This window comes from Oncorhynchus keta, chromosome 15 (genome assembly GCF_023373465.1).
Source record: "Oncorhynchus keta strain PuntledgeMale-10-30-2019 chromosome 15, Oket_V2, whole genome shotgun sequence".
In the NCBI taxonomy this organism is placed as follows: domain Eukaryota; kingdom Metazoa; phylum Chordata; class Actinopteri; order Salmoniformes; family Salmonidae; genus Oncorhynchus; species Oncorhynchus keta.
In genome coordinates, this window is record NC_068435.1 from 32,837,427 (window position 1) to 32,864,220 (window position 26,794).

At 39.7% G+C, this 26,794-nt stretch overlaps 1 protein-coding gene across 5 annotated transcripts in view; it reads right to left on the reverse strand.

The window, feature by feature from the left end:
* LOC118394800 (suppression of tumorigenicity 18 protein-like) overlaps positions 1–23,668 on the reverse strand; it is a 42,364-nt gene extending 18,696 nt beyond the window's left edge. For 4 of the 5 annotated variants that reach the window (XM_035788359.1, XM_035788358.1, XM_035788357.2 and 1 more), the window contains exons 1-6: positions 23,280–23,668; positions 9,079–9,197; positions 5,948–5,990; positions 5,037–5,067; positions 4,390–4,583; positions 189–986 (exon numbers count right to left, since the gene is read on the reverse strand). In XM_035788359.1, the coding sequence (XP_035644252.1) occupies positions 189–986; positions 4,390–4,583; positions 5,037–5,067; positions 5,948–5,990; positions 9,079–9,197; positions 23,280–23,376 (1,282 nt within the window). In that variant the 5' untranslated portion in view covers positions 23,377–23,668. The remainder of the gene's footprint in view (positions 1–188; positions 987–4,389; positions 4,584–5,036; positions 5,068–5,947; positions 5,991–9,078; positions 9,198–23,279) is intronic. The other variant, XM_035788360.1, reaches the window with a different exon arrangement.
* Between the last annotated feature and the right edge of the window lie 3,126 nt (positions 23,669–26,794).

Here is a 26,794-nt window from a genome sequence, read left to right on the forward strand (position 1 = left end):
ATGTGGTTCTATTGTGCTCAAGTTTCCAAAATAGTACCCAAACAAAAGCAGAGAAAGGGCTAAAAGAAAAGGGTCCTCTCTGTCATCACGTTGATAAAGCCTGTTGTGAAAAAAACATACACCTGATAAAATAGCAAAAATCTTGAAGTGACAAAGAAATAAGACATATTCAAATCTATTATCCATACCTTTGCATCCATGATAGCTCACCCTGGAGTTTACATCCAGTAGCCTTTGGTGCCTCCTCTCATTGGTCATCTGCTCCAGTAGGAACCTGTCCATCTCTCTGTAGGCGTTGTGGATGACATGCCTCTGCTCTGACTGCAGGACCATGGCCTGCTCCAGGAGGCTCAGGTTCACCCTCCCTCTGTCCCTGTCTCTGTCTCCTCTGTCTCGGTCCATCTCCAGGCCCAGCGGTCTCTCCATCTCTTGCAGGCCCAGCGCCCAGGCCTCCAGCTGGGGAGGCCTCTCCACCTCTGGCTCCCCCTCACTGTCCTCCTCACTGGGGTAGAGCCGCAGGGCCCCTGCCTGGAAGGGGACTACTCTGCCCATGTTGTACCCCCTCAGGTCCGAGTCAGGATTGTCCTCTCTCATGTGTTGGTGGCCGTTCCTGCCCAATGGGTGTCCTTCTCCGGTGGTGGCTTTGGAGGGGCTGCTGATGAAGCCGTTGGAGCCATTCACCCTAGCAGAATGAGTCAGGGACAGAGGCTCCCACTCTGCTTTCCGACTGTCCCCGTACGGGCTTTTACGTGGCGAAGAACTGCAAGTCATACTAATCCTGTCCTGACTTTGGTCTTCTTCTTCCTCTTCTTCTTGGTTTCGTTCCTCCACCTCTTCATCTTCCAGAGTTTCCGAGGCGGCAACCTCCTCATGGAGAGAGTCATCAGTCACCACTTCAGACCATCCAAAGGAATCATGGGGTTTTGTTATTGAGTCCTGGCAGCCATTTTGGTTGGGCACTTCATTAAGCGTATCTTGGCAACCATCTAAGAAACAAAGTAGGAGCAAAGAGAATAAAGAACGAGGCTGTCAGTTTTGAATCCATTGTTCATGTTAAGGCCATGCTTTTCCGAGAACCTTTGCCTGGGCAGAGAGAGTAACCATTTGTATGTCCCCATTTGAGCTTAGTTAGAATGTTTAGCAGAGACATTCAAGGCACATTTCATGACAGTTTCCATATCTTGAAAACGCATGTCTTGTAGTTCAAATGACTGTTAAGAGGATTGACAAATCAAATATGTAATGAAAATAATAATAGTATGGACGGGACAGCAACTGCAAGATTATGCTGCAATTCCTCAAGTATGTCAGAGATAATACACGGGACACTTATTTTGGCTAGTTGAACATGAAACCTAGAGATAAAGACAAAGATTGTCTTCGTCTTCTTTAAAATCTCCAATCAGAATACAACAACTTGATATGGATTAAGACGGACCAGATTACGACAGAGATTTAGCCTACATCGCTTATGACACTGGACATCAGTTTTAAGTAGTTATTAGGTGTAAGCTAAGCAGGGCTTTATGATTTTTTTTAGATATTAACATGTAGTCGTTCGCATACAACTCATTTAAGAAACCATATTCATTATGTAAGCATAAGAACCAAGAAAGTGGCGAAAATGTCAGTAAAAAAAATATAAAATAAACATTCCATTGTTTTCCTCTTCCTTTCCTTTCTTTAACTTACATTTTTTCAACATGTCATTATGTGCAGTGCACCTAGTAATTTATTTTTATATCGATTCTTTACTAAGCTTTTAAATTGTTTATCAGGGGACATTTTTATTGACATATCAAAATATTTAATGTATCCCAAGACTGTGAGTAATGGTAAAATATTTGACAATTCATTTTCTGGTTTCCAGCTTAGTCAATTTAAGTGGAACTGACAGGAAAGCTAGGCCTCTTAGTTCCCCAAAATGCATTTTAAATGACACTTTATTTTAGTAACACCCCTGATTATATTAATATTAACTCATGGTCAATGATTAACAATGGCAAGCTATCATCTGGATTGATCCGATAAAATCTCCTTTGATCCTCCAAATCATTTAAACTTATATTCTGTGCTAAATCTCTTTGGCAAAAGGCCATAAGGGTTTTTACTTCATAAATCATAAGTAGGCTGTACTGTACTGAGTTGATCTATCCTCTTAAGTGGCTAGACGTCATGGACCAAACTAAAAGTAGCCCACAGAGAATGGAATGAGAGGGATCCAATAGGTTGATGATAGATTTGGGAGTCATTTAGGATGCGTATAGGCTACGTAGGCTTGTAAGTGGATTCCACTGAGGAGGATATAGACGTGATCAAACAGATACAACTCGTCATTATAGTCAGGCCACAGTACAAAACATAATCCCACAAAAAAAGAAAAGCTGCTAAATGCAGGAAGTGTTATCTGGAAACGGACCTCTGGCAAAAAAAAAAAAAAAAAAAAAAAACTGGCTTTTGATTTGAAGCGTATGATTTTAGGTTGTGCAAATGTAGGTAAATGTATTGAGTGTAATAGAGGACAGGTCAAAACATACCAGCAGCAGAGCAAGAACTTGAACGAAATAGACTTGATGAAACTCCTTTTTTTTAGATGCAACCCCACAAAAATATCAAGCTGGATTTTGCAATGCAAAACGTGGCTAATAACCTCTTTGTTGTTAGAGGCATTTCCTTTCGAAACAGAGGCATTACAAAAAGCAGCCTGGCCAAAGAGTAAAAGTCAGTTATGCTTAGCTACAATTAGCAGAGCAGACAGAAAAAAAGTGCTTCTTTTTGCCCAGATGGATGACACACTGTGAGAGAAGTGCAGTGGAAAAGAGACTGCACTTGGATCCCTCCTGTGGTTTGTGTATTGGAACAGGTGAACAGTTTGTACTCCAGAATAGCCATTACCGGCGCTCTGCAGCAGGGTTGGAGCTTGGCTGGAGCTGAAAGCAATGCGGCTCGACCAAATGAGAGGCTCATTTTCAACCTCTTTTCGTCATGAAATGCAGATATGAACGGTATCCTCACTGTTACATTCTTATTGCTTGTTCTATCCACTTGAACTGTCACAATCTTTTCACATAAAATAGCCCCAGACCAGACTGTGACAAAATGATGTTGACAAATGTATGTAGATCTATGTTAACCGCTCAATGTGCAGTCATTTGTTTGTGTTGCCTGACTTTTGATACACATTCACTGTATTTCATAGGGCTTTTTATATACATTTTTCTTGATTAAAAGGTTATAATGCAGTAGGAAAGTAGTGGTGACAGAATACAGACACATAAAAGCTCTGCTTGAAACCCAAACAGACCACGAGGGAGGTATATGAACAAAGAAAGTTATCCGAGGGGGAAAAAAACGGATGGCAAAGCTAGTGCAAAAAGGGTTACGATAATTGTAATGTTATATGAACCCCAGAAACAAATCAATTCCATTTCCAATGAATCTGCACAATTCATTGAGCTACTCTCTTGGTCCATTTAACTACCCACATGTGTACTATAATGAGCTGTAGACATTATGCCTAATTATGTATATTTGGACTGTGTTAGAGGGCCTAACAAAAGCTTTCGAAGGGGACAATTACGTTTGTTGCTTAGTTACATCGTTAAAAATATACCAAATAAGTGCAGATTATAGTGGGTGAGAATGCATGTGTAAACCATGGATATTGTGGCCAAAATGCTCAAAATTCAATTCATTAGGAAATAGAAATGTTTTGCTTTTGGAGGGGGACAATGTTTTTAAATGAAATAAACACAAATATTTCCTTATGTCATTGAGTACGTAGCTTGGTCTTAGTATCTCCTGACAAATGAGCACCCTATGTATTCTATTCTATTGTATCAGTGACATTGTTTTTTATGAGACCATGTTTAGGCAATGCCAATGTCCTCCTTCAGAAGGGGAGCTGGTTCTTTTAAGTTGCAGCATCAGCTTGTGTCAATAATCAATCAATGAAGTGTATATTCTACACTCAACTAAACTAACTTTACAAACAGCAACAGATGAGACTCAAAACCGAAGGCCCTCAGGCAAACACGATCATAATGTTTAAATTCTCAGTGTTTTCAACCTATTTTTGAATGACTTTTCTGGAGGGAAAAAAAAACGAAAACACACCAGACAAAAAGAAAATGAGAAGTCCGAGATCTGGCCTCAACAAAAAAAATAATGAAAGATAAACTTCAATCTGAGGATGTGAGACAGACACAACTTATGTAGACCCAGCAGTGTTGTCTTTCACTTCCAGTACATAATGACTATGGGGTCTGGCTGATGCCGGGCCCTAAAAGGCAATAGAGAGGGACGGAAATATGAATGCAACAGATGGGATTTTAAAATTCAGCGTCAATTGTTCATCAAAACAGACAAAACAACAGGACATCTGTCTACCTGCTGGAGTGTCAATGTTCCTCAGCTCTTCTTTGTCCTGTGACTGTGCCAGGTCCTCGTTCTCCTCCTCGCAGCACGCCTGGCTGGGGCTGTAGTGGCGGGGCCTCATCAGGAGAGACTTTCTCTTGTTGACGGGGGCGCCCTGCACCCCTTCCTGGGCGAGTCTTTTCCTAGCAGCCATAGACCCATATGTGCTGTTGTGGGGGGATGGATGAATGAAAAGAGCAATGGGGTCAACAATGTGCCATACTGGGGTTCATCTGAAAATTTTTAACTGAAAATGAACCTAAACTGTAACATTGTCAGTTTATTCACCAATTGTATTTTGCGGGACTCAGAAAGTACAAGTCTCATTTGTAGCTATAGTGAAAAAAGGTCAACATTAGGTTGAAGAAACTGTATTTAGCTGAGATGATGAACGAATCCCCCAAAATACCATTAAAAATTATGTACGTAGAAACAGTGAAGAGCTACGGGGACAAATGTAATTATAACCATTATTATCAAGATAAGAGCATGGCCAGCATACCACGTCTACTAACAAAGGATGCCTATTTCACTCTGCATTGTAGGGACATAGAAACCCGGGGTGAGTTAGAGGATATCTGTAAGGGTTTATTTTCAAAAAAGAGGTCATGAACCCTTACCCGGGAGCCTGGGTGATGCATTCAACTGGAACTGGAAACAGAAGCAGAGGTATGTTAGGTAAATAGTCATGTTCACATTTCCTCTGTGGAGTGACTCAGGCTCTGCATCTGTCTACTTGGGAAACATTATCCTGGTCAAGACTACTGATCTAGTAGCTCCACCTTTTGGATAACCAGTCGGGGAAGGAACACTGTGGCCTACTACTTACTGTACCCTCGTGGTAGTGGGGTGTTAGCCTAGCATGAATTTGGAGCAGATTATCTATAAAAAAAGAGTTAGTGTTACTTGTCAAAAAATGTGTTGCTATATTTAAATGTTTTACGATTTAAAAAAAAGCTTTCTAATATGAACAAAATTATCGCAAAGATTCCCTTTATATTGATAACAAATCCACTCCCCCAATCCACTGTAGATCATCCTCCTGACAGCTTTGACAACATGATCTGAAAAGGCAAATCGATTTTCCCAGAGGGCCATGCAGCACAGATGCAAATCTCATTCAGCGGTCCACCGTATTCCCATGAAGCACAACTCCATAATACATTTTCCAGATGTAATAATGGCTCTGGTGCCACCAACCAGACTTCAGAGGCTTGGAAAACTAGCATAATGGCATCGCCTGTCTAGAGGTTTTCAATCACACTATATATATGCACTCCTTAACTCATTTGAGCCACTGTTCCAATTTGATGAAGTAATTCTCCATCTGAGTAATGTAATGGCAATGCAGTGCTCTTCAAATGGGTAAGATCATTCGTAAAATTGACAGTTGTAAAGTTGGATTGTTGAACTGATATCCCCCTAGACCCCCACAGCTCTATAAGTGGAATGTGTGTGAATAGCTGAAGCGCTCGGTTACTGCTATTGATGTGCTTGCCTGAACATGGTAAGAGTTGTTGAAGCTATTCACCTTTGCATGTTTGAAGTGTGTTATCCTCTCCTTCTGAATCCATCTGTAAATAACGAACACACTATGCATCATTATGCATGTAACACTCACTTTCTATCAAAATACAGATTCTGTAAATATTGACAACTGGGACTGAAATAATGATGTTAACATTTTATCAGCAGATGCTGGATCCATTTAATGTTTGAGTGCCCTTGACGTCAGTGGTTGAAGTTTATTTGAAATGATTTTTGACCGTTCCTATCAACAATAGCCTATGTTTCCCAGAACATAGATGTAGTTACGTGCAAATGATCTGTGGCATTTAATTGGTGTAGAGTCACGAAAACACATGTAGCATGTAAAAGAAAAATACCAAGCTACGGTGAAGTTAAAACAAAACAAAAAAACTTTGAGGTGGGGAAAAAATGTCATAATGCAAAATAATGACATTAAAGTGCAGGTGGTAGCATACAGACATACAGTAGTGTGTTTAGACCAAAATAGTTGTTCAAATCAATCCACTCTCCCTCGCCACCATACGTGTGGATCCCAAATAAAACCTATTAAGCGTAATTATTCCTGGCTGATGGCGGTGTATAGTGGTCACAGGCCAGTGAAATCTGTGAGTCACAGGATACGCTGTTACTTTTCCTGGTAATGGGAAACATGACTCCTCTCTCTGGTTTGCTGTTGTGATTGAAGGCACTGACCTGTCATACATTTATAATGGGGGAGCAGGTGTGGCAGTGATGGACCTTAATTTCCTTTAATAAACCTTTTATGTGCCACACTCTTAATGCCACGCCGGGCCCTCGGAGGACCTGCTCATAATAGGTTCATTACTTTTGATTACTCGGGGCCCTATTGAAACAAACAACTACCCAAACACTATAGATGACATTCTGTAACAACTAATGTACCTGATTAGTTCATTACACTTTTTCCAAACAGACACACACACATGCAGACAGACAAAAGCGTTTATAGATACTGTGTATGTGCTACAGTGTCTACAGTAATACAAATACATTTCATATTCAGATAGCGTAATTGCTGTATTAATTTCACAGGTTGACAAATATTTACAAATGATGCACCTCTGCATTATTGACAAGCAACACTCACATGATGTAAATCTACTTGTTTTCAACAATGTTTCATAATTGAACCTCTTGTACCAGGACATTTCATAATGCTCGACACATGAAACATTTGGATTCCTCTTTCTTACAAGTCAAGCCACAATATCATGTTTAATGAAAACACTAAAAGCGTTATGGTAACAAGAATTGAATATACTAATGCTCCTATCGATATTAGATCCCTGATGACCTTGGTTCTGACACTGAGGAGTACGTACACTATTTCACTGATCATTTGTCAGTAGATCATTCTTTTACAAATGCAGTCAATATGTTTGTGAGCGTGTTCACTGATGTACTGTACTCCTTCAAATGCCTGGATCTAGCAAACGACCTGTATTATCGGAGGGGAGACGAAGGAACCGATCAAACCTTTTATGTTCAAACATTATAGCTTCTGCAACATGAGCAGCACAAAGGTTCTGAGAGGGTATATAGAGGGTGTGCTTTTGGCACCCATTTGACAACAGCTATCGTTGGTCTTTAAACTCAAAGCTGTATAGCTGTGTCTAATTCTGCAGAGGAGGAATCGGAAGTATGGTAGAAGTAGAAAACTCGTGCAGACAGGGAGGGAACGCATGACGTTCAAAGAGAATTTACATTGGCAGTACAAATAGAAACATGCCATTCAAATAAGGCCTCGTTGGTATTTCATATTTACTACACTCTCAGGCTGTGATTTGTTTGTGTCATATATTCCTGACATGCCACAAAACTGTATGACATTTTAAATTATGATGGCTGGTCATTGGTCAATACAACATCTGTCCCGTTTCTTCACTGTTGACACTATGAGTATTTTTAAAGAGGCTATCCTTAAACAAAGCTGTCCGGACATTGTTATGGTTTCAGCTAGCCAATTTGGACTCGTAAACTGGGAGGCATGGTAACCTTCAGCCTACCTTAAACCTTAAGTAAGATACATTACTTATTAGTTAAGTGTTGTGGTATAACAACAAAGCAGCACATTCAGCGAAGCTGGCTACACATCCCTACATATGTAAAACAATATCTGAGTCTGTGATTTCACAGGGGTCAAAAGGGCATTGACATGACACTGCTAAACATGCTGCTCATTCCAAAACATCCTGGCTACCACTTCCATTAGCCTTAGAAATACACAACTATATCTGTTCACGGGTGAATTGCTAAAATATAATGTTTTTTTCCCCCAGGACATCCAAGAGCAGCATGCTATAATATCCAAATGTATGTTACGTGAACCTATTACTAGAAAATATATACTGAATAAAATGTAAACGCAACATGTAAAGGGTTGGGCCTATGTTTCATGAGCTGAAATGTAAAAAATCCCAGAAATGTTCCATAAGCACAAAAAGCTTATTTCTCTCAAATGTTGTGCACACATTTGTTTACATCCCTGTTAGTGAGCATTTCTCCTTTGCCAAGATAATCCATCCACCTGACAGGTGTGGCATATCAAGAAGCTGATTAAAAAGCATGATCATTACACAGGTGCACCTTGTGCTGGGGGACAATAAAAGTCCACTTTTGTCACACAACACAATGCCACAGATGTCTTAAGTTTTGAGGGAGCGTGCAATTGGCATGCTGACTGCAGGAATGTCCACCAGAGCTGTTGCCAGATAATTGAATCTTCATTTCTCTACCATAAGCTGCCTCCAATGTCATTTAGGAGAATTGTACAGTAAGTCCAATCGACCATGTATAACCATGCCAGCCCAGGACCTCCACATCCAGCTTCATCACCTGCGGGATCATCTAGGAGTGGGTGGGGAGTATTTCTGTCTGTAACAAAACCCTTTTGTGGGGAAAACCTAATTCTAATTGGGCTAAGACCTCTCAGGCCCACCAAAGACTGTGCCCCTGCCCAGTCATGTGAAATCCATAGATTAGCACCGAATTCATTTATTTCATTTGACTGATTTCCTTACATGAACTGTAACTCAGTAACATCTTTGAAATTGTTGCATGTTGCGATTATATTTTTGTTCAGTATATATACAAATATATTATTATGCCTACCTTTGTTTGCAGTTTTCTGGGCAATATATATGACGTGCTGCAAGGTCCACGCAGTCCACCTTGGTTGATGTGTGCACAATTGTTGACTTGTTTCAGGATGTGAGTGAGAAATTCATTCTCTGTAAAAACAAATATATATATATTTAAGCATTAAGGCATATGGCCATTATACCACGGCTAAGGGCTGTTCTTAGGCACAACGCAAAGCGGAGCATTCAGGGCTCAAACCACCCAGTTTATAAATATATATGTATATATATATATATATATATATATATATATATATATATATATACCTTTAATGCAAATAAATAAATAAAAGGATAAAACAAAAAGTGGAGTGGAAAGATACAACTTTAGAGCTGTTGTGAGTTCTCACCGAAATGCAATATTTTCCATTTTGTATAGTATCAACTTACCATAGTATATTTAAGCAATAAGGCATGAGGGGTGTAGTATATGGCCAATTTACCATGACTAAGGGCTGTTCTTAGGCACGACGCAACACAGAGTGCCTGGATACAGCCCTTAGTAGTGGTATAATGGCCATATATCACAACCCCCCGAGGTGCCTTATTGCTATTATAAACTGGTTAAACAAGTAATTAGAGCAGAAAATATAAATGTTTTGTCATACGCGTGGTATAAAGTCCGATATACCACGGATGTTAGCCAATCAGCATTCAGGGCTCAAACCACCCAGTTTATAATGGATAATGAATTACCGATAATGATCATGCTATTCCAAGCCTCACTGCTAGCTAAAGGTTTCTGGTCATGATAGACATACATGGTGAGTAACGTGCAGTCAGTCTGAGCTGGTGGGGAGCAGGAAACATGATAAAACCTCACATTGTGGAATGAAGGAACAAGATGCAAATTGATTGCTTGACAGAGATTGAGCGCAGTCTAATTAATACAAAACATCCAAGAGGGAAAACAAGGATGAACACAATGAGTACATTAAGCCTCTTCACTTCACAGATCTTATTACCAGAATTATTTATTTCTGTTAGCTTTGAAAAAAAGAAAAGAAAAGGAAAAACAGAAAACATCATCTTAATTAAGGCACTCAGAGCATTTCCCCTCTGGAAAACAAAAGGGGGGGACTCTGGGAGACATTAGCATAAGAAAAAAGAGACTCACTACTATTTGAGGCAGGCCGATGGGTCTTCTGAGTCATATTCCTGCCCCTCCCAACAAAAATAGACAAATAACGTCTTGCTCTCGGAGGACTATTTGCCCATGTGTGGGGCAGATTTCTCTGGGGATACTGAGTTGCCTAATGCCTGATGCTCAGGGTTTCTATGTGATTTTCTATGTGCTAATCTGGCTGCTTTGCTTGCTGTCCTTGGGCCCAGCCCAATCCCCATCCTAACCCCATCTGCTACCTTTCCCACCACAGAGGAGAGGAGAGAATGGGACTGACTGACTGGGACTGGGAGAGGAGAGGGCTTCTCAGTCCAAGCAGTCATGAATAACCATGGCCTCATCCACTGTTTGGAGAGGAGTTGAATGGGGACCGCTTATCCATTGGATATGTTACTTAGGATCCAACTGTGGTTTCCCCCTGCTCTAATCAAAGGGAGGTGAATAACATAACATAAATGCAATCAAGCCTATATTGTTCAGAATTATTGTTCACCATAGTTGTACATACTACAAGTGGGGAATATACACATGATTACAGATATGAGGTTATTTGCTTGAATTCAACTTCAGAAGGTTAGCCATTGACAAGGCAATGCAGTTTTTCCACATATTGTTGATATTGAAGGAACCACCCCTGTTGCCACTTATGCTACTATCTACAATGACTCCTAGTACTTACTACGACTAGGATTACTACTATTGAGGTTGATTACTAAGACACTAACGGTACACCTGTACGTCGCCATCTACACAAGTGTTGTTACTATTTTTGACCCATCCCAACAACTGCTGTTCTGCTACTGATCCAACTAATAGGGATAGTCATGAGTACAATAATCATCATCATTGACCTTGAGTCATTGAAATGTCCCCTTGTTCCCAGCTTATCCCTGCACTTGGGACACCCTCGTGTAATTAACATAGGCACTATTGTGATAAAGTCCAACTAAGTCAATGACACTGGCGGCAAATCATTTAAAAACCAATACAACCTTACTGTCGTGCAAGTAGTATTTCAAAGACCACGAAAATTAATTACATTGTTTACATTTTCTTCAGATTGGGGCAGAGGCAAGATGATAGCCAGGCAAATGAGATTACACCAAATAAGATGTTTGAAATGTCAGCTCCCTAACACTTCACCCAACCAACTGTTATGATTAGATTACACTTTTAACATAATTACTGTCTAAAGCTGTGTGTGGAGACAATGCATAAATAACGAACGAGAGCTCTATCTGAACCGATACCTATCCCCCCCCCCCCTCGCTGAGCCTTTTCTCTTAACCTTTCTTCAGCAGTATCATTTTGAATTATGGGGATGGGTAGATGCTCTGCACAAGGTCACTGTCTTTTCAGTCCCCCCCACCCCCCACCTCCTGTTTTTGTTTCCTCTTCCAGAGGCAGACTATACGAACGAAGGGTTAAAACGGGAATGGATTTAATTATGGAATGAATGGAATTATAATGCGCCTGCAGCAAGTTTTCCTCCTTATTTATTAAAGCAGCTGATGGGCCAGGTTTGATGAGCCACTTCTGGCATAATTGAGTCATCACACAAAGAGGGTTCATCGCATTCAGAGTGGTTTTATCAGCAGCAAACAGACCTGATTACTGGCAATTACACTCTGATCTATGGGAAGGAGAGAAAAAAAGGCGAAATGTGCGGTGTAACTTCTGTGATTATAGTTTATCCCAGGGGAAAAAAATGTCAGATTCATTTTACATGCTAAGTGTTTTCTTTTTCTGCATAATAAAGAGCAAACGGCAAGAGATATCACAATTTACTTTAATATTTCCTTGTAATGAACGTCTACGTGTGTATGGCAAACGGATCATAATTGTACATGTAACATGGGTTTTTGTTATCCTCCACTGTGCTTTGAATCAGCAATATGTAAAAGTGTTGTTTTTTTTAACAAAAAAAAAAGGTACTCTTTACAATAATGGTGGTCGCTTGTGTGCAGAGAGTGATATAAACCTTGTCAGTGGAGAGACACATTGAAACGTTATATGATGGTAAGGAACACAGAACTCCTTTCACCACCTTTCATTGACATGCAAATGAATTCATAGTGAGTTAATCAAGCCCTGCTCAGAGACTATTTTGATAAACAAGTTTTTGAAAAAAGGATTTTCTATTTGCAGTGCTGTGACCAGGCAGCCATCAGATGCCCTCTGCCTAAAAAGCTAGCAGCTGGACATTAGAATAATAGCTAAGAGACGTTTTAGGAGGGGGAGGGTGAAAGAGAGGAAGGGGGGGGTCTCTGATTTTCCTATTCATATCAAAGCCGGCCTTTAGAATGATAGGGACATTCTCTTTCAGATTTCATACAGATGCATTTTATAAACTCTTGAGAAAAATCGGGTAATGTTTCTATAAAATGCGGCATCTCATATTCGTTCCATATTAACAAACGGGTTCCGAGATGTTTAATTATTGGTGACTTTCTTAGGATTCAGAACCAATAAAGATATGATTGATCTAAAAACAAATGACCTCGTGAGAAACAGCTCTGTGACAACACCTGCAATTTTACTGAGAATTGTCTTCAGGACTATAGAAGTTTGAAGTATCATCCACAGCAGTGGTCTTTGTAACGCTCCCAACTCATCCCATTAAACAATCCTCACAGTATACCTCTTCCATTGAAAGATTGTATATTCAACACCATGACAATATGACAGAAGAGTGTAAAAAGTCAAAACAGTAGAGAAAACTGTGGACAGTGACAGCAAGTAGGATAAAGAAGCTACATGTAAGGTACAAATGAAGGATATTCATTTCAGCCAGTTTGCTCTATCAGGAAAATAATCCTGCAGCAACAGGAAATGTGAAGTATTATGTATATTATAATAAATTGACATATTTGTAGGGGTTGATAGATTTTTTTCGTTAGCGCAAATCAACTCTGAAACATCAGAGATAGAAATTGCAAACTTTAGGAGCCTTTTTAAAACTCAAATACACAACAAGTTAGCATTTTCTGCTGTGGAGGACACTTCTCAGCAATAAAAGAGCAATCACATGCAGATCCTACATCTTTATGGATGAAGCCATACCTGACTTGCCTGATTCCCCACTATTTCAGTATTGATAATGTAATATACATTCAATGAGAGAGGGGGGGAGAAACCGTATGAGCAATCGCCAAATTGTAGAACACCAACCCATTCACATAAATAAAGTAAAAGGGAGACAGAATATCTTCTGATCAGTGGACTTTCACTTTTTACACATCAATGTCCTCATAGATGGGCGCTTCCAGACTTCTAAAAGACACTGAGACAAAATCTTGAAGACAACTGTGATTTCAGAAATAACAGTCTCCCATGCAGCCATCTTGGCCGCTAAGCAACGTGTTTGTGTCTAATGCCAAATTAGTACTTTTATACAAAATTGGCTTCTTTCTTATCACTTCCCCAAGACTGAGAAGCTTCAATAAAGAGAGTGAGGCTCCCCAGAATTTTTAACAGACAATTAGGAGCCTGGCTGGCCAGCCACTATTGCTTCAATGATTTGTTATGATGGCATAACTACAGGGGAAACTCGTTATTGGAGCCAGCTAGCAAGACACCCCATAAAAGAGTCAGATGGTGACACCTGCGCTGAGGTGATTTATAAATCTTGTAATCACTTTCCAAAGTCATCCCAAAGCCTTCCCTTCTCAATTGAGCTAATCTGGACCAGGACCACACAGCCATCGTGGCACAAAGTCCAGATTGGTTCTTCTTTTTTCGCCATCAGAGAGCCAATTTCAGGTGTTTTCTTTTTACTACATTTGGGGCACCTTTGTAGTTATATTATTCTATGAAATATGGCTTTTTAGATGATTTGCAATTATCAAATATCAACCTCAATCAGAACAGAAATTTGGAAAATTCAAAAACAGCAGAATGCTTTGTTTTGTGGAATGGTTGGCTACCATGCTAGCTATAACTAGCAAGATAAATAATACTCCAAATTAAATGTAGCCTACATTACAGGATTGTACCCATTTACGTTTCTTTTCCAAGGCACAATCCATTAACACAGATGTTATATTAGTTTGCCATTTAAAAAAAAATCATCAGTGAAGATAGATTTTTCAAAACACTAACACAGACTAATTCATTGACAGGTGTTTTGGGGGAAAGAAGTTCCAGCCCGGGTGTCTGTCATCACTACAAAGTAATCCTGGCCATTGTTCCTGCCCAAGGAGACCCTTTTCACGCAGGAGGGTTGCCTGAATGCTACCAGGTGGTCGGCAATTTGGAGAAACGTAGTAACCGTTCAGGCTAATCCCCTTGCCACAAAAGGCAGGTCTCCCATGTCTAGAGGCCTTAGGGTTTAAGGGAAAAGTTTACATAGTACACACACACACACACACAGACATGCACCCTATACACACATGCATCCACACCATACACAAATACACACACTGTACACAGCGTTTGTGTGTCTGAAAGGAGCCAGGCAGTGCTGTAGCCTGATTCCTAATCAGATTGCGCTGAAGTGAACAGCTCGCATGGCAGCTGTAGTTTTCCCAGGGTTAATTACCTTTCACTGCTCTCTCTAAATGAGTCAGCTGTTCCTGTCATTAAACAACTCCACTCTATCTCTGCTCCTCTGTCCTGCCCGGTCCTGTCCTCCACACACACACACAATCACACACACATACACTCAAAACACACAAACACGCAGACACATATGTATACGCGAATAGACACACACACACACAACAACAACGCAAACTCTATCCATGTCTTCTCATCCTGCACTGCCACTCACATCCAACAATGTTCTGGATATGGAGCCCAAAAAAGACTTCACTTTACTAATGAAGAGGTGGAGTCAACAGAGGCCAGTATCCTTTACTTTCAGCTCCAAACAGGTATTTATGTTCATGCAGATGGGATGCTGGGATTGGGATGCTGAATACTAACCCCTCACCCTGTCAAAGGGGGATAATACCAATCTGTCATGGTCTCATGTTATCTGGCTCCAACACTTACTAAGTGAGTATATACATTTAGAAAGTAAATGCTCCCAATAAACACAGACACAACCCACATACACATGCACAGTTTGTGTGTGTTCAGCTCTACTCTCTGATAGAGCTGTGCTGTCATCAATTCTGAAAAATCTCCCAGCTCACTGAGCTCCATGGCTCAGGATGTTGGGGGAGTTTTAAGTGATTTTTGCCACTGTGTGATCCCCTGGCCACCTGGATTACAAACTCTAGTCCTTTAACTCATGCCAGTATAATTCCGTGTTAACTCGGATTTACCTCTGGCATATGAATTCTCAGTCTGCATAAGCTTTGTTTGGAATGAGTAGTACATTAAAAGCATTGTATGCCTTATGGAGATGCCTTATTGTAAAATTCTTATTTTGCTAGAAAAAAATGCATTAATTCTTATAAAAGCAATTTAGTTATTCTAATGGGGGAAATTAAAACAACAGTTTCCATTGACCATTTTACAAATATTGTTCAAATCCAGGAATTACTACAATACCTTCATCCAGTTAAATGCCTGTAACTATGGCAATGTACTCATTCGGTGTGTGGTGCAGTCAACGTATACAAGTTGGTCATGTGTACTGTTAGCCAGGCTGTTTTTGCAGTTTATCATGCTTAATATCATGGTTATCGAAGCGATCGTGATATAAAAGATATGTCTGGAGCAGCCCTAGAGGATCAGAATGAAATATTATCCAACATCTATACAATCTCCTCAAACACACACACACACACACACACACACACACACACACACACACACACACACACACACACACACACACACACACACACACACACACACACACACACACACACACACACACACACACACACACACACACACACACACACACACACACACACACACACACACACACACACACACACACTTCTGGGATAGAAGAGTTAAGCCCTGACTATAGTATTTTGTACTTAAAAGGTTAGCAGGGCTGTTTTAGAGTTTTAACCAAGCTTGCCAGATCAGCAGATGGTCCATGATTATGATTATATGCATCAATAAAATGAATAATCTTTAACAAATGTAAATTTGACTTAACTCCAGGGTTTAATAAAAAAAAGATGGACTTTAACCCACTTTGCAGTCTGCCGGCCACGCATGATATTTTGATACACTTAAATGATGTAGGATACATAATATACTGACATATATGTAAACCAACCTAAAACTGTAGAGAATACTACTTCTACTGTCCTGTGAGCATAGGACAAAGTCTAAGCCAGAAATAAGTTTAAGTCAGAAAAAAAATAATTTATGGACGTGAACTGAATACATAGACAGATATTTAGTAACTTTGTAATATTAAGAAATAGCCAAAAAGAATGCACTAAAATACACTACCATGTCCCCTTTAAAACAACCTATACAACTTTTATTTTCAGCACTTGGACAGCGCTCTAAAATAATGAAAGCACACTTGAGTTGGACCAGAGGAGTCACGAAGAAAACACCATGATGTAATAGAGGGGGTTCCTAGCAAGCAAGGAGAGGAAACGGTCTCAACTTAATGTGGTAGCTGGGTCTCGTCCTCTATCACATTAGCCAATATGTCTGGAAGTGAAAGTCTCCTTAGAAGCTACGCTAACCTTTCATGAATCTACTAATCTGTTGAGAGCATTATTTACTCTGAAACTGAAAGCTCTGCATTCACAAAACAGACACAGATATACTCACTCACTCACACGTAGATACACAGACACACAGACACGAACATTTCCGACAGGACAGAATTGTTCGCCTGACTTACCATGCCCCTTTTAGCCTTTGTTTTGCCTTTCATAGTAACATCAAGGAGGTGATGGTGTTGAAGGAAATCGGGGGTGGGGTGGGTGGGTGGGTAGCCAGGCTAGTCCAGTGTGACACTGCCGCGTGGTGTGTGTGTGTGTGCGGGGACACTGTGATATTCAACGGAGCAGCTAAGCTTTTTTGTAGCCTTTGTGTCATTCACTTAACAACCAATCTCATTAGCTGGCAGGCTACAATGGGCTGAATTATTTTCTGTGTAAATACACCACATGGTGACCCTCAAGGTAAGACCTCTGAAGGTCTTTTTAATCACATAAAAGATGGAATCCCCCCCAAAAATCAATGACCAAAAGAATGAACAGATTGCCCCTAAAAAAAGAATTGAATAAAACATTGTTTGGAAGATATTCAGTTTTAGGAGTGAGGTAGACCATTTCTGGTTTAAACGATCATATCATGACATGGTTTTATGTATTTAGACACATGTGATTATAATTGTGTGTTGATGAAGTTCAGCATATTTAAGTTTGCACTGTATGTATCTATGTGTATCTATGTATAGATCTGTGTATGTATCTATAGATTTATGTAGCTATCTATATACATGATCTATGTATGTGTCCATGATTGTAATGTATCTATGTACAGTATCTTTGTATCTGTGCTTTATTTTTAATTTTTTTTAAACATTACACTTTATATAAATGACTGTATAAGAAGCTGTTACAACATTACATTTTCATTCAAATTTAAATTGAGTCCAAAACTTTTCATTCTTAAGTAGCTTACAAATCATTGACATTTAAAAAATAAAAAAAAATATGAAGTGAAACCATAAGACAATAAATTGTCAAACAGACAAAAAGGCTGGACATTTCTGATAATGTTCTACACATTTTGCTTTTCTTTGAGCGATTTCACAGATGCTGTGTTTCTCGAGCAGCAGACCTATAATTCCTTGTAAAAATGAATTATTGTAAGTACTTGCAGTCATGACAGCTGTCTATAAGCATCAGGGACATGTCTATTGGCCAACTTGACCCTTGTTAGAAAACAAAACAAAACACAAAAAGAGAATAGTGCCTGGGACTGCCGTGCAGGGTCACTGGAGATTTTCCAGACAAACACAGAACAGGGGAGAGGAGGGGGTAAGAATAAAAAGGACAGGCTCAGAATCTCATTTTAACAGACCGCACACAATCTGGGCTCCCACAGAACTATCTCTGCCTGACCGCTTTCTATTTATCCCTTATCAGTGTTTACCAACCGCTAGTTTTCTTTCATTCACACTGTGAGGCAGTTCTCTTACTATCAGTCAACAGCTGACACCGTGGAACAGCCTCAAAGGCAAGAGGAAGGGATCAAAACTAAACCAAAGCTGTTTAAACAATACAACAGAGGAAATAAATTCATAAATCCTAATTCTTCCCAACCCACAAGGGTACAAGCAGATCCTTTATAGTTAGGCCAACAAACAAAACCGCAGCCAATGAGGTAACATTACAATCAAGGTAATGTTAAAATATATTTTGAATAAAAAAGAGCGGAAACAAATCCCATGTAATTTTAATTAGGGACATTGCTTATAGCTCCGACATGTCAAGCATACAAAACCACTCACTATTCTCTTTTAAAAATAATACTACATGTTCACTTTTCAGTTCATTTATTTATAGATAGATCATATATGAATATATCAATTGATCTGAGTTAGGTTTTACAACATTTATAATATAAAAGTTTTATACAGTATTTCAATATTTCGTATTTATCACTAAATACTTATCTCATAGTGCGCATCAGGAAATATCTAACAACTGCTACTTCACAGCCAGGAATAAATGTATAGTCTATCCCTCTCAGATCCACAAGAGCATTTTAAACATACATAGCCTTAAGTACAGTGATCTTCAGAGGATTACTACTTTATCATTATACAGAATCCATTATATATACTTAAACCATTGTGGGTTTTATATTCATTTGATATAGCCAAAGCACAATTATGGGTTACTAAACATCATATTGGCTGAACCCTATACATATAGATCTATAACCTCTATACCTACATGACAATAAAACTGAGTCAGTGCCTTCAAAAAGTATTCACACCCATTTACTTTTTCCACATTTTGTTGTGTTACAACCTCAATTTAAAAGGGATTCATTTGAGATTTTGTGGCACTGACCTACACACAATACCCCATAATGTCAAAATGGAATTATGTTTTTAGACATTTTCAACAGTTAATAAAAATCTGAAAGCTGAAATGTCATGAGTAAATAAGTATTCAACCCCTTTCTTATGGAAAACCTAAATAAATTCAAGAGGAAAATGTTCTAAACAAGTTAATAAGTTGTATGGACTGTGTTCTCTGTGTGCCATGATAGTGTTTAACATGATTTATGAATGACTACCTCATCTCTGTACCCCACACATACAATGATCTGTTAGGTCCTTCAGTCAAGCAGTGAATTTCAAACACAGATTCAACCACAAAGACCAAGGAGGCTTTCCAGTGCCTCGCAAAGGGCACCTACAGTATTGGTAGATGGGTAAAAATAAAAAAGCAGACATTGAATATCCCTATGAACATGTTGAAGTTATCCATACAACTTTGGATGGTGCATCAAAACACCCAGTCACTACAAAGATACAGGCGCCCTTCCTAACTCAGTTACCGGAGAGGAGGGAAACCGCTCAGAGATTACACCATGAAGCCAATTGTGACTTTAAAACAGTTACAGAGTTGAATTGCTGTGATAGGAGAAAACTGAGGATGGATTGACAACATTGCAGTTCCTCCACAATACTAACCTAAATGATAGAGTGAAAAGAACGAAACCTGTAGAGAATAAAAAATATTCCAAAACATGCATCCTGTTTGCAATTAGGCACTAAAGGAAAACTGGAAAACATGTGGCAAAGATGTGAACTTTATGTCCTGAATACTAAGCGTTATGTTTGGAGCAAATCCAACACATCACCTCACTGAGTACCACTCTTTATATTTTCAAGCATGGTGGTGACTGCATCATGTTAGGAGTATGCTTGTCATCTGCAAGGACTAGGGAGTTTTTTGGGGGATAAAATAAACGGAATAGCAAAATCCTAAAGGAAAACCTGGTTAAGTCTGCTTTCCAACAGATATTGAGAGACTAATTCACCTTTCAGCAGGACAATAACCATAAAGGCCAAATATACACTGGAGTTGCTTACTAAGATGACATTGAATGTTGCAGTGTGGCCTGGTAACAGTTTTGACTTAAATCGGCTTTAAAATCTATGGCAAGACTTGAAAATGGCTGTCTAGCAATGATCAACAACCAACTCGATAGAGCTTGAATAATTTAAAAATAATAATGTGCAAATATTGTACAATCCAGGTGTGCAAAGCACTTAGAGACTTACCCAGAAAGATTCACAGCTGTAATCGCTGCCAAAGGTGATTCTAACATGTATTGACTCAGGCGTGTGAATACTTATGTAAATGAGATATTTCTGTATTTCATTTTCAATACATTTGCAAAAAATGTCTAAAAACAGGTTTTCACTTTTTCATTATGGTGTATTGTGTGTAGATGGGTGTGAAAAATCATCCATTTAATCAATTTTGAATTCAGGCTGTAACATGTGGAATAAATCGAGGGGTGTGAATACTTTCTGAAGGCATGAAAAATACAATTTTGGTGTGAATATCAGTTTGGCCCAAAACCAATCACATGCAGCAAAAAGGTTAATTCAGCATTGTTATAACAAATACATACTGCTGTTGTACATTTGGGATTTCAAATTCATTCCAAATCATACATGAACATAAACAGTTTTTGTGGAATTCTGTTCAAAAGTGAAGTAATTAATTACATTTATCCTTTCACCAGCTGCTCAACAGCAGATGGAACATTTCTGAAACCTTGCTGAATTAAATCCACATAATTCATTTTCATGGATTAACTAAGTGAAGTTTGAGTGTGGTGGAAAAACAGGTAACAAAATACACGTTGGATGGACACTGAACGCTGAACATTTTCTGCAATTATTTTGTACTGTAACTATTTTCTGCCTGCAGTGTTTCACAATGCTCAACAGTTACTTTCCCTATATTCGACTTGCTCTTCAATCTCATTTTGGAAAGGTAAAGTGTGCTCTTGTCTTGAATAACTATTTGAATCCATTTGTTGAGTTATGGAGAGATTTGTCAAGAGCAAAGTGACAAAGTTAACAAGTCACAGGAGGGCACTTGATATCCCATAGAACAATCAATGTATTGGTCACAGAACTCAATTTAGCAAGCTTTTCACAAAAAAGAGTTTGTCATTTCACCTCCCCCCTCTGGACAACAAAGTCGTTACTCTCTAGGTACCATGGACAGCTCCAGTTGTCATACAGGAGTGCAGGCAGATCTAACTTAACCCTATTATGTAGCAACTGACTTGCTTGGAGCAGGAAGGGCGCTTCATAAAGTACAGCAAGAGCGTAGAGGGGAGATGACTGTTTACACTACAATACCATATCATCCGGAATCTTTGTGTTGTTGTAGCTGTGGTATTACAAGAGCATGTCAAGAGTGACTATATGATCATGGTCTCAGTGGTTTGTCTCAGTTATTACATGTCTCTAACTTGTTTTGTTGGACATCCCGAACTTGAAAATAATTATTATGTATGACATGGCGTAATGGTCTGAATACCTCGTTGCCCTTTTAAAATATCACAGGTCAAAATGGGATTCAGGGATTTGGGAGTTGATAAATAGATAATTTTGTTGTTTGTTTTTTATTTAGTATGGTTTGTCAATCACAGGACACAAAATGTAATATTTGAGAGGTCTGTTCTAAACTGTTCCAACAGGAACATGCTGTTTAAATGACAAGCCGGAATGTTTATTTATTCTGCATGCTTACTTATGCTTAACAAAACATCGTAAGGTGCAAATAGAAAACTACACAAACAAATATATACATTTTTACATCTTAAAAAAGAAGCTAACGCGAATTTACCGACTACTTTAAGGATTTTAATCCAATTAAAGTCTCCTAACCCGCACAACACGTTACGCCTGTATGTTAATTTAATCATGTGTACTAAGCAAAGGCCTGGAAAAAAATCCTGAGCTACACTAGTTGTGTGTTTCTCAAGACACAACTCACTTATCAACCCACCACTTGTCTTGATAAAATCCCTACCTACAGTATGTTATGAAAAATGCATTAATCTTCTTCCAAATGATCCCTTAAAATATTCTCAGAGCTTTGCCCTTCCAAGGCACAGTCCTAAGTCTATTGATAGTTACCAGTCAATGATCAACTTTGCAACATCCATCCTTCCCACTAAATCAACAGTTTCCCTGGAGACCTTGGATTACTGTGTCTCTCCAGAGTTTGTTCAAGTGTAAGGTATGGACCATGTATGCCACCGCAAAGTCTCAATGAACACTTATCCCCGACTATAATACAACATTCAGAATACAACAGGATTCCAACAAACATTCATTCAACTTTTGTCTTAGGTTACCGTCGTATAAAGTCCTACTGTACATAAACTGAGTCGAAAGCCCCCAAAAATAAAAAAATAAATGTAAGAAACGGTTTCAACAACAAACTCCCATGTTTACCGGAAAGCTAAGTCAAAGTTGAAGTGCATTACGGCTCGATAGTCGTGTGTACAGCTGTCACTGCGAAAGCCGTCCAGCACAACCTGACAATGCTTTGTCTCTACACACAATACTAACATGCGTTCTTCTAAGACCGTAGCTTATACTCTAGCTAAATTAAACACACAGCATTCATGTAGACAGCGTCTAATGTTATCTGGATGATTAAAAAAATAGGTCATACTTCTTAAAAACCAGTTTGAGCCATATAATCTCCTCTCTAACAGTCGGAGACCGGAGCAAAAGCTGTTTTCCACTAGGTTTTCTAAGAACACAGAACCATCCTGTGTTTGGCAGAAAAATACTTTCCTGAAGTGCACAATTTATAATATTTGTGAATTCATATCGTAAAACTAGTCATAGCAAACTCATTTTTAACACATCAGTAGTCATCTGTCAAATAGCTTTAAGCATGTGCATTAACTGTAAAACAGTCATAGACGGTATATAGCCCTAACCGCTTTTGATGAAGTCATATGACAGCGTCAAACATCAAGAGGGTAAAAAACGCTCGTCTTTTCACATGCACTCACAGTCTACGATTGATGTCAACGACAAAAACAACTGACCACCAACACCAGCATAACCACTACATTGTTGTTAACGGAAATAATTTGACACAAACCTACTTCTATGATCCAGAAAGTTTGATTTCCCCCCCAGTCGCTTGATGGCCGAGCTGGTGCTGTGTCTTTGAAAGGTAGTCCCCAGGAATATGACATACTGTGCCTTTGACAGCCTGGAGATAAGCACCTGCGTTCGGGTCCCTTTTTACGTCACACCTCCCCATTCACAGCCCTTCAATATGATGCACATTTGCACATCAACAGCAGACATCCCCCTCCTCATTCTACTCCCACATCCGCAAAACACACAAACAGGCGCACAAGGAGGCAGATGCATGCGTTAGCCCTCCACACACACGGTACACTACACACAATTACACACTACGCACATACGCACACACACTGATTTATCTTCATATTTTTTTCCCCTCATTTTTAATTTCCACCCCTTATATTAATGCTTCTAAAACTTTCACTTGCTTTGTCATAGGACTGAGTGGGGCATATGCTCACCCAAGCTTCCCATATATCACTCATCATGCAAATGAGCGGGAATGTCACTCCTCAGCAGCAGATGGCCAGGGATGATAACAATGGCTCAACAGACGAGTTTCAATGTCTGCGACTTTATCGCTACGGCAACAACAACCAAAGTATGTCATGAAAGCCTTGTCTGTTAATTTGATTTTTTCCCCCCCGTCTGTATCTTAGTACCTGTCTGTCTTTTTTTTCTTCTCCTATTTGAATGAATGAATACCCCTTTTGTCCTAGACCTTTTCTGTTACCGGAGAGGACTAGCTATCAGTAAAAGGCAGGGACCTGGAAGTGATGTTTGGTGACTAAGGAAGGAAGGCTAGCTGCTGCATAGCAGATATTTTAGTAATTCGGTGTAATTCCTCCCTGTAGGCCATGTCAGCCTCCTGAGTTAGCCCATGCATTAGACAGGCCTGGATAGAGAGAGAGAGAGAGAAGGGGGAATAAAGAGAGAGAACAAACGCAGTTCCTACAAAAGCCCCCCAGCCCCAGCGCCAGTGATGTCACCCGCATCCTGCTGACTCCTGTTAATACAAGCCCCCGTAGCAGAGAGTAAACAGTGGAAGCGTTTAGCAAACAGGGCCAGATTACAATGACAAAAGGAAGCCACACTTCTGGGTGGAGCCTGGGGCAGGAGGGGAGGGGCAGGAAGAAGGGCGGGGAGGGGGGGTAGTATGGGGGTACGGGGCCGTAGCTTAGCCTTTCAAATAAGTGATACCCGTAAGGGGCCTCTTAGAGATGCAAGCATCCCCTTCCCCAGCTGACAACAGGGGCCACCCAAACACGCTTATCTCTAAGTTGTGCCGCTCCAGTCTCTGGGGAGAGACGTGTGAACACCATGTGTAATAATAATGAATTTTCTGTGCTTTTTTGTCGTCTGCGAATTTTGGTTATGCAAGGCTGGGGACTTGAGGATGGCTGGGGTATATCATTACTTAAGGTTTGGCAGTTGATCATCAACTTGTTTAATACCTCATTTGAAAGTCTAATTTTGTAACTGTATTTCAAGAGCCATTGGTACATGCTGAAAAGAGGGACTGCCAGAGTACAGTCTTGTTCCTCTTGATCTTTCTTTTGCATCACTCCTGTGAGATGGTGGTTTAAAAAAATATGAAAGCATAGAGCCATCAATTTAAAAATCATTTCAACCAATAAAAGCGTGTTCCTTTCGTTCTTTAGCCCTGATGCAGACAATCATAGTGAAAGAACATCATAAGCATTTGTCCAAGAAAGTACTGATTACTTCATGTCCTGAACTACTGTAAGACTGTTGTAATGTGAGAACAACACATCGACCACATAAAACCCTAAAAAGGATCAACTTGTCAACAACAATCCTGACCAAATGAAAAGCATTACAGAGGACAGTGTAGTAAGACTGGCAGTTCGGTTTTTCACAAATTCAGTGGAAGTATAACGCAAACACGCAAAAAATATGCTTTGTCCCTGATTAATCTGCAAAAAGGTTTATCCCAAAGCCTACAACATGACCCGTTAACCAGCCTATAGTGTTTTCAAAACTATTTCATCAACAGGAAATATGCACAAAACTGGGGGGGCGAATTAGTGGAGAAATCAAAAGAGGAGTGGGTTGGAGGAAATGACATGTCAGACAAGGGTTCACATTTCAAAAGTCCTGTTCGTGTTTATAGAAAGTGTTTGATTGCATTCAGAAAAGTATTACAATTGGTCACGTCTGGGTCTAAAAGCTTTTTTGCATTCTGCTGCAAATTATGTTTGCAAAGAAGTGAAATGTCAAAGCACCATATTGTTTTTGAGCACCATACAGGCGTTGTGTAAAACCTACAAATACACTATATATACAAAAGTATGTGGACACCTCTTCAAATGAGTGGATTCGGCTATTTCAGCCACACCAGTTGCTGACAGGTGTATAAATTCGCACAAACCGCCATGCAATCTCCATAGACAAACACTGACAGTAGAATGGCCTTACTGAAGAGCTCAGTGACTTTCAATGTGACACCGTCTTAGGATGCCACCTTTCCAACAAGTCAGTTTGGCAAATTTCTGCCCCGCTTACCTGCGAAGTGGTAGGTCACACAAGCTCACAGAACGGCAACGCCGAGTGCTGGAGCGTGTAGCGCGTAAAAATCGTCTGTCCTTGGTTACAACAGTCACTACCGAGTTCCAAACTGCCTCTGGAAGCAACGTCATTACAAGAACTGTTCGTCAGAAGCTTCATGAAATGGGTTTCCATGGCTTGAGCAGCCACACACTAGCCTAAGTTCACCATGCGCAAGGCCAAGCCTCGGCTGGAGTGGCGTAAAGCTCGCTGCCACTGGACTCACTTCACCATCTGGCAGTCCAACGGACGAATCTGGGTTTGGCGGATACCAGAAGAACGCTACCTGCCCGAGGGCAGTTATAGCAGCAAAGGGTGGACCAACTCCATATTAATGCCCATGATTTTGGAATGACGAGCAGTTGTCCCCATACTTTTGGTCATGTATTGTATAATGTTTTCCATTACTTATTTTTTTCATGGTAAGAACCATAAATTGCCTTTATGAGGTCAACCAACCATATCACTTTTTATCTCACTTCAAATACAGTCAATTACATGGCAAAACAGAGCTTTAGTTTTCACTCAATACAACGAAGTAGGCATTAATATTCTCCGGTCATTAACCAGATATGTTAACATCATTATATTCTAAAATAAAGTGAGGTTAATTTAAGATAAAATGCTTCATAATTGTCCTCAAATAAGATGAATAGTCAATCACCACCTCCTGGTTTATAGTGTGAACCCTGTAAACTCATCCGTCTGCCATTGTGCAACCACTTGATGCCTTGTTCATCACAGAAAGAGTCACATAAAAAGACTGGTACATTAAATAAATCAAATTTGCATATGCAAATATGGAGCAACAAAACATAAGTGCATGTTGTTGACATAGCTCCAGGATGTGTAACTATCTTTATGTTGATGTCAACAGGCAGGGAAGGTTTCTTTGAAAATAAATGACATTTTCCACGGGCATCATTATCTTCACTACATGTCACTACATCGCAG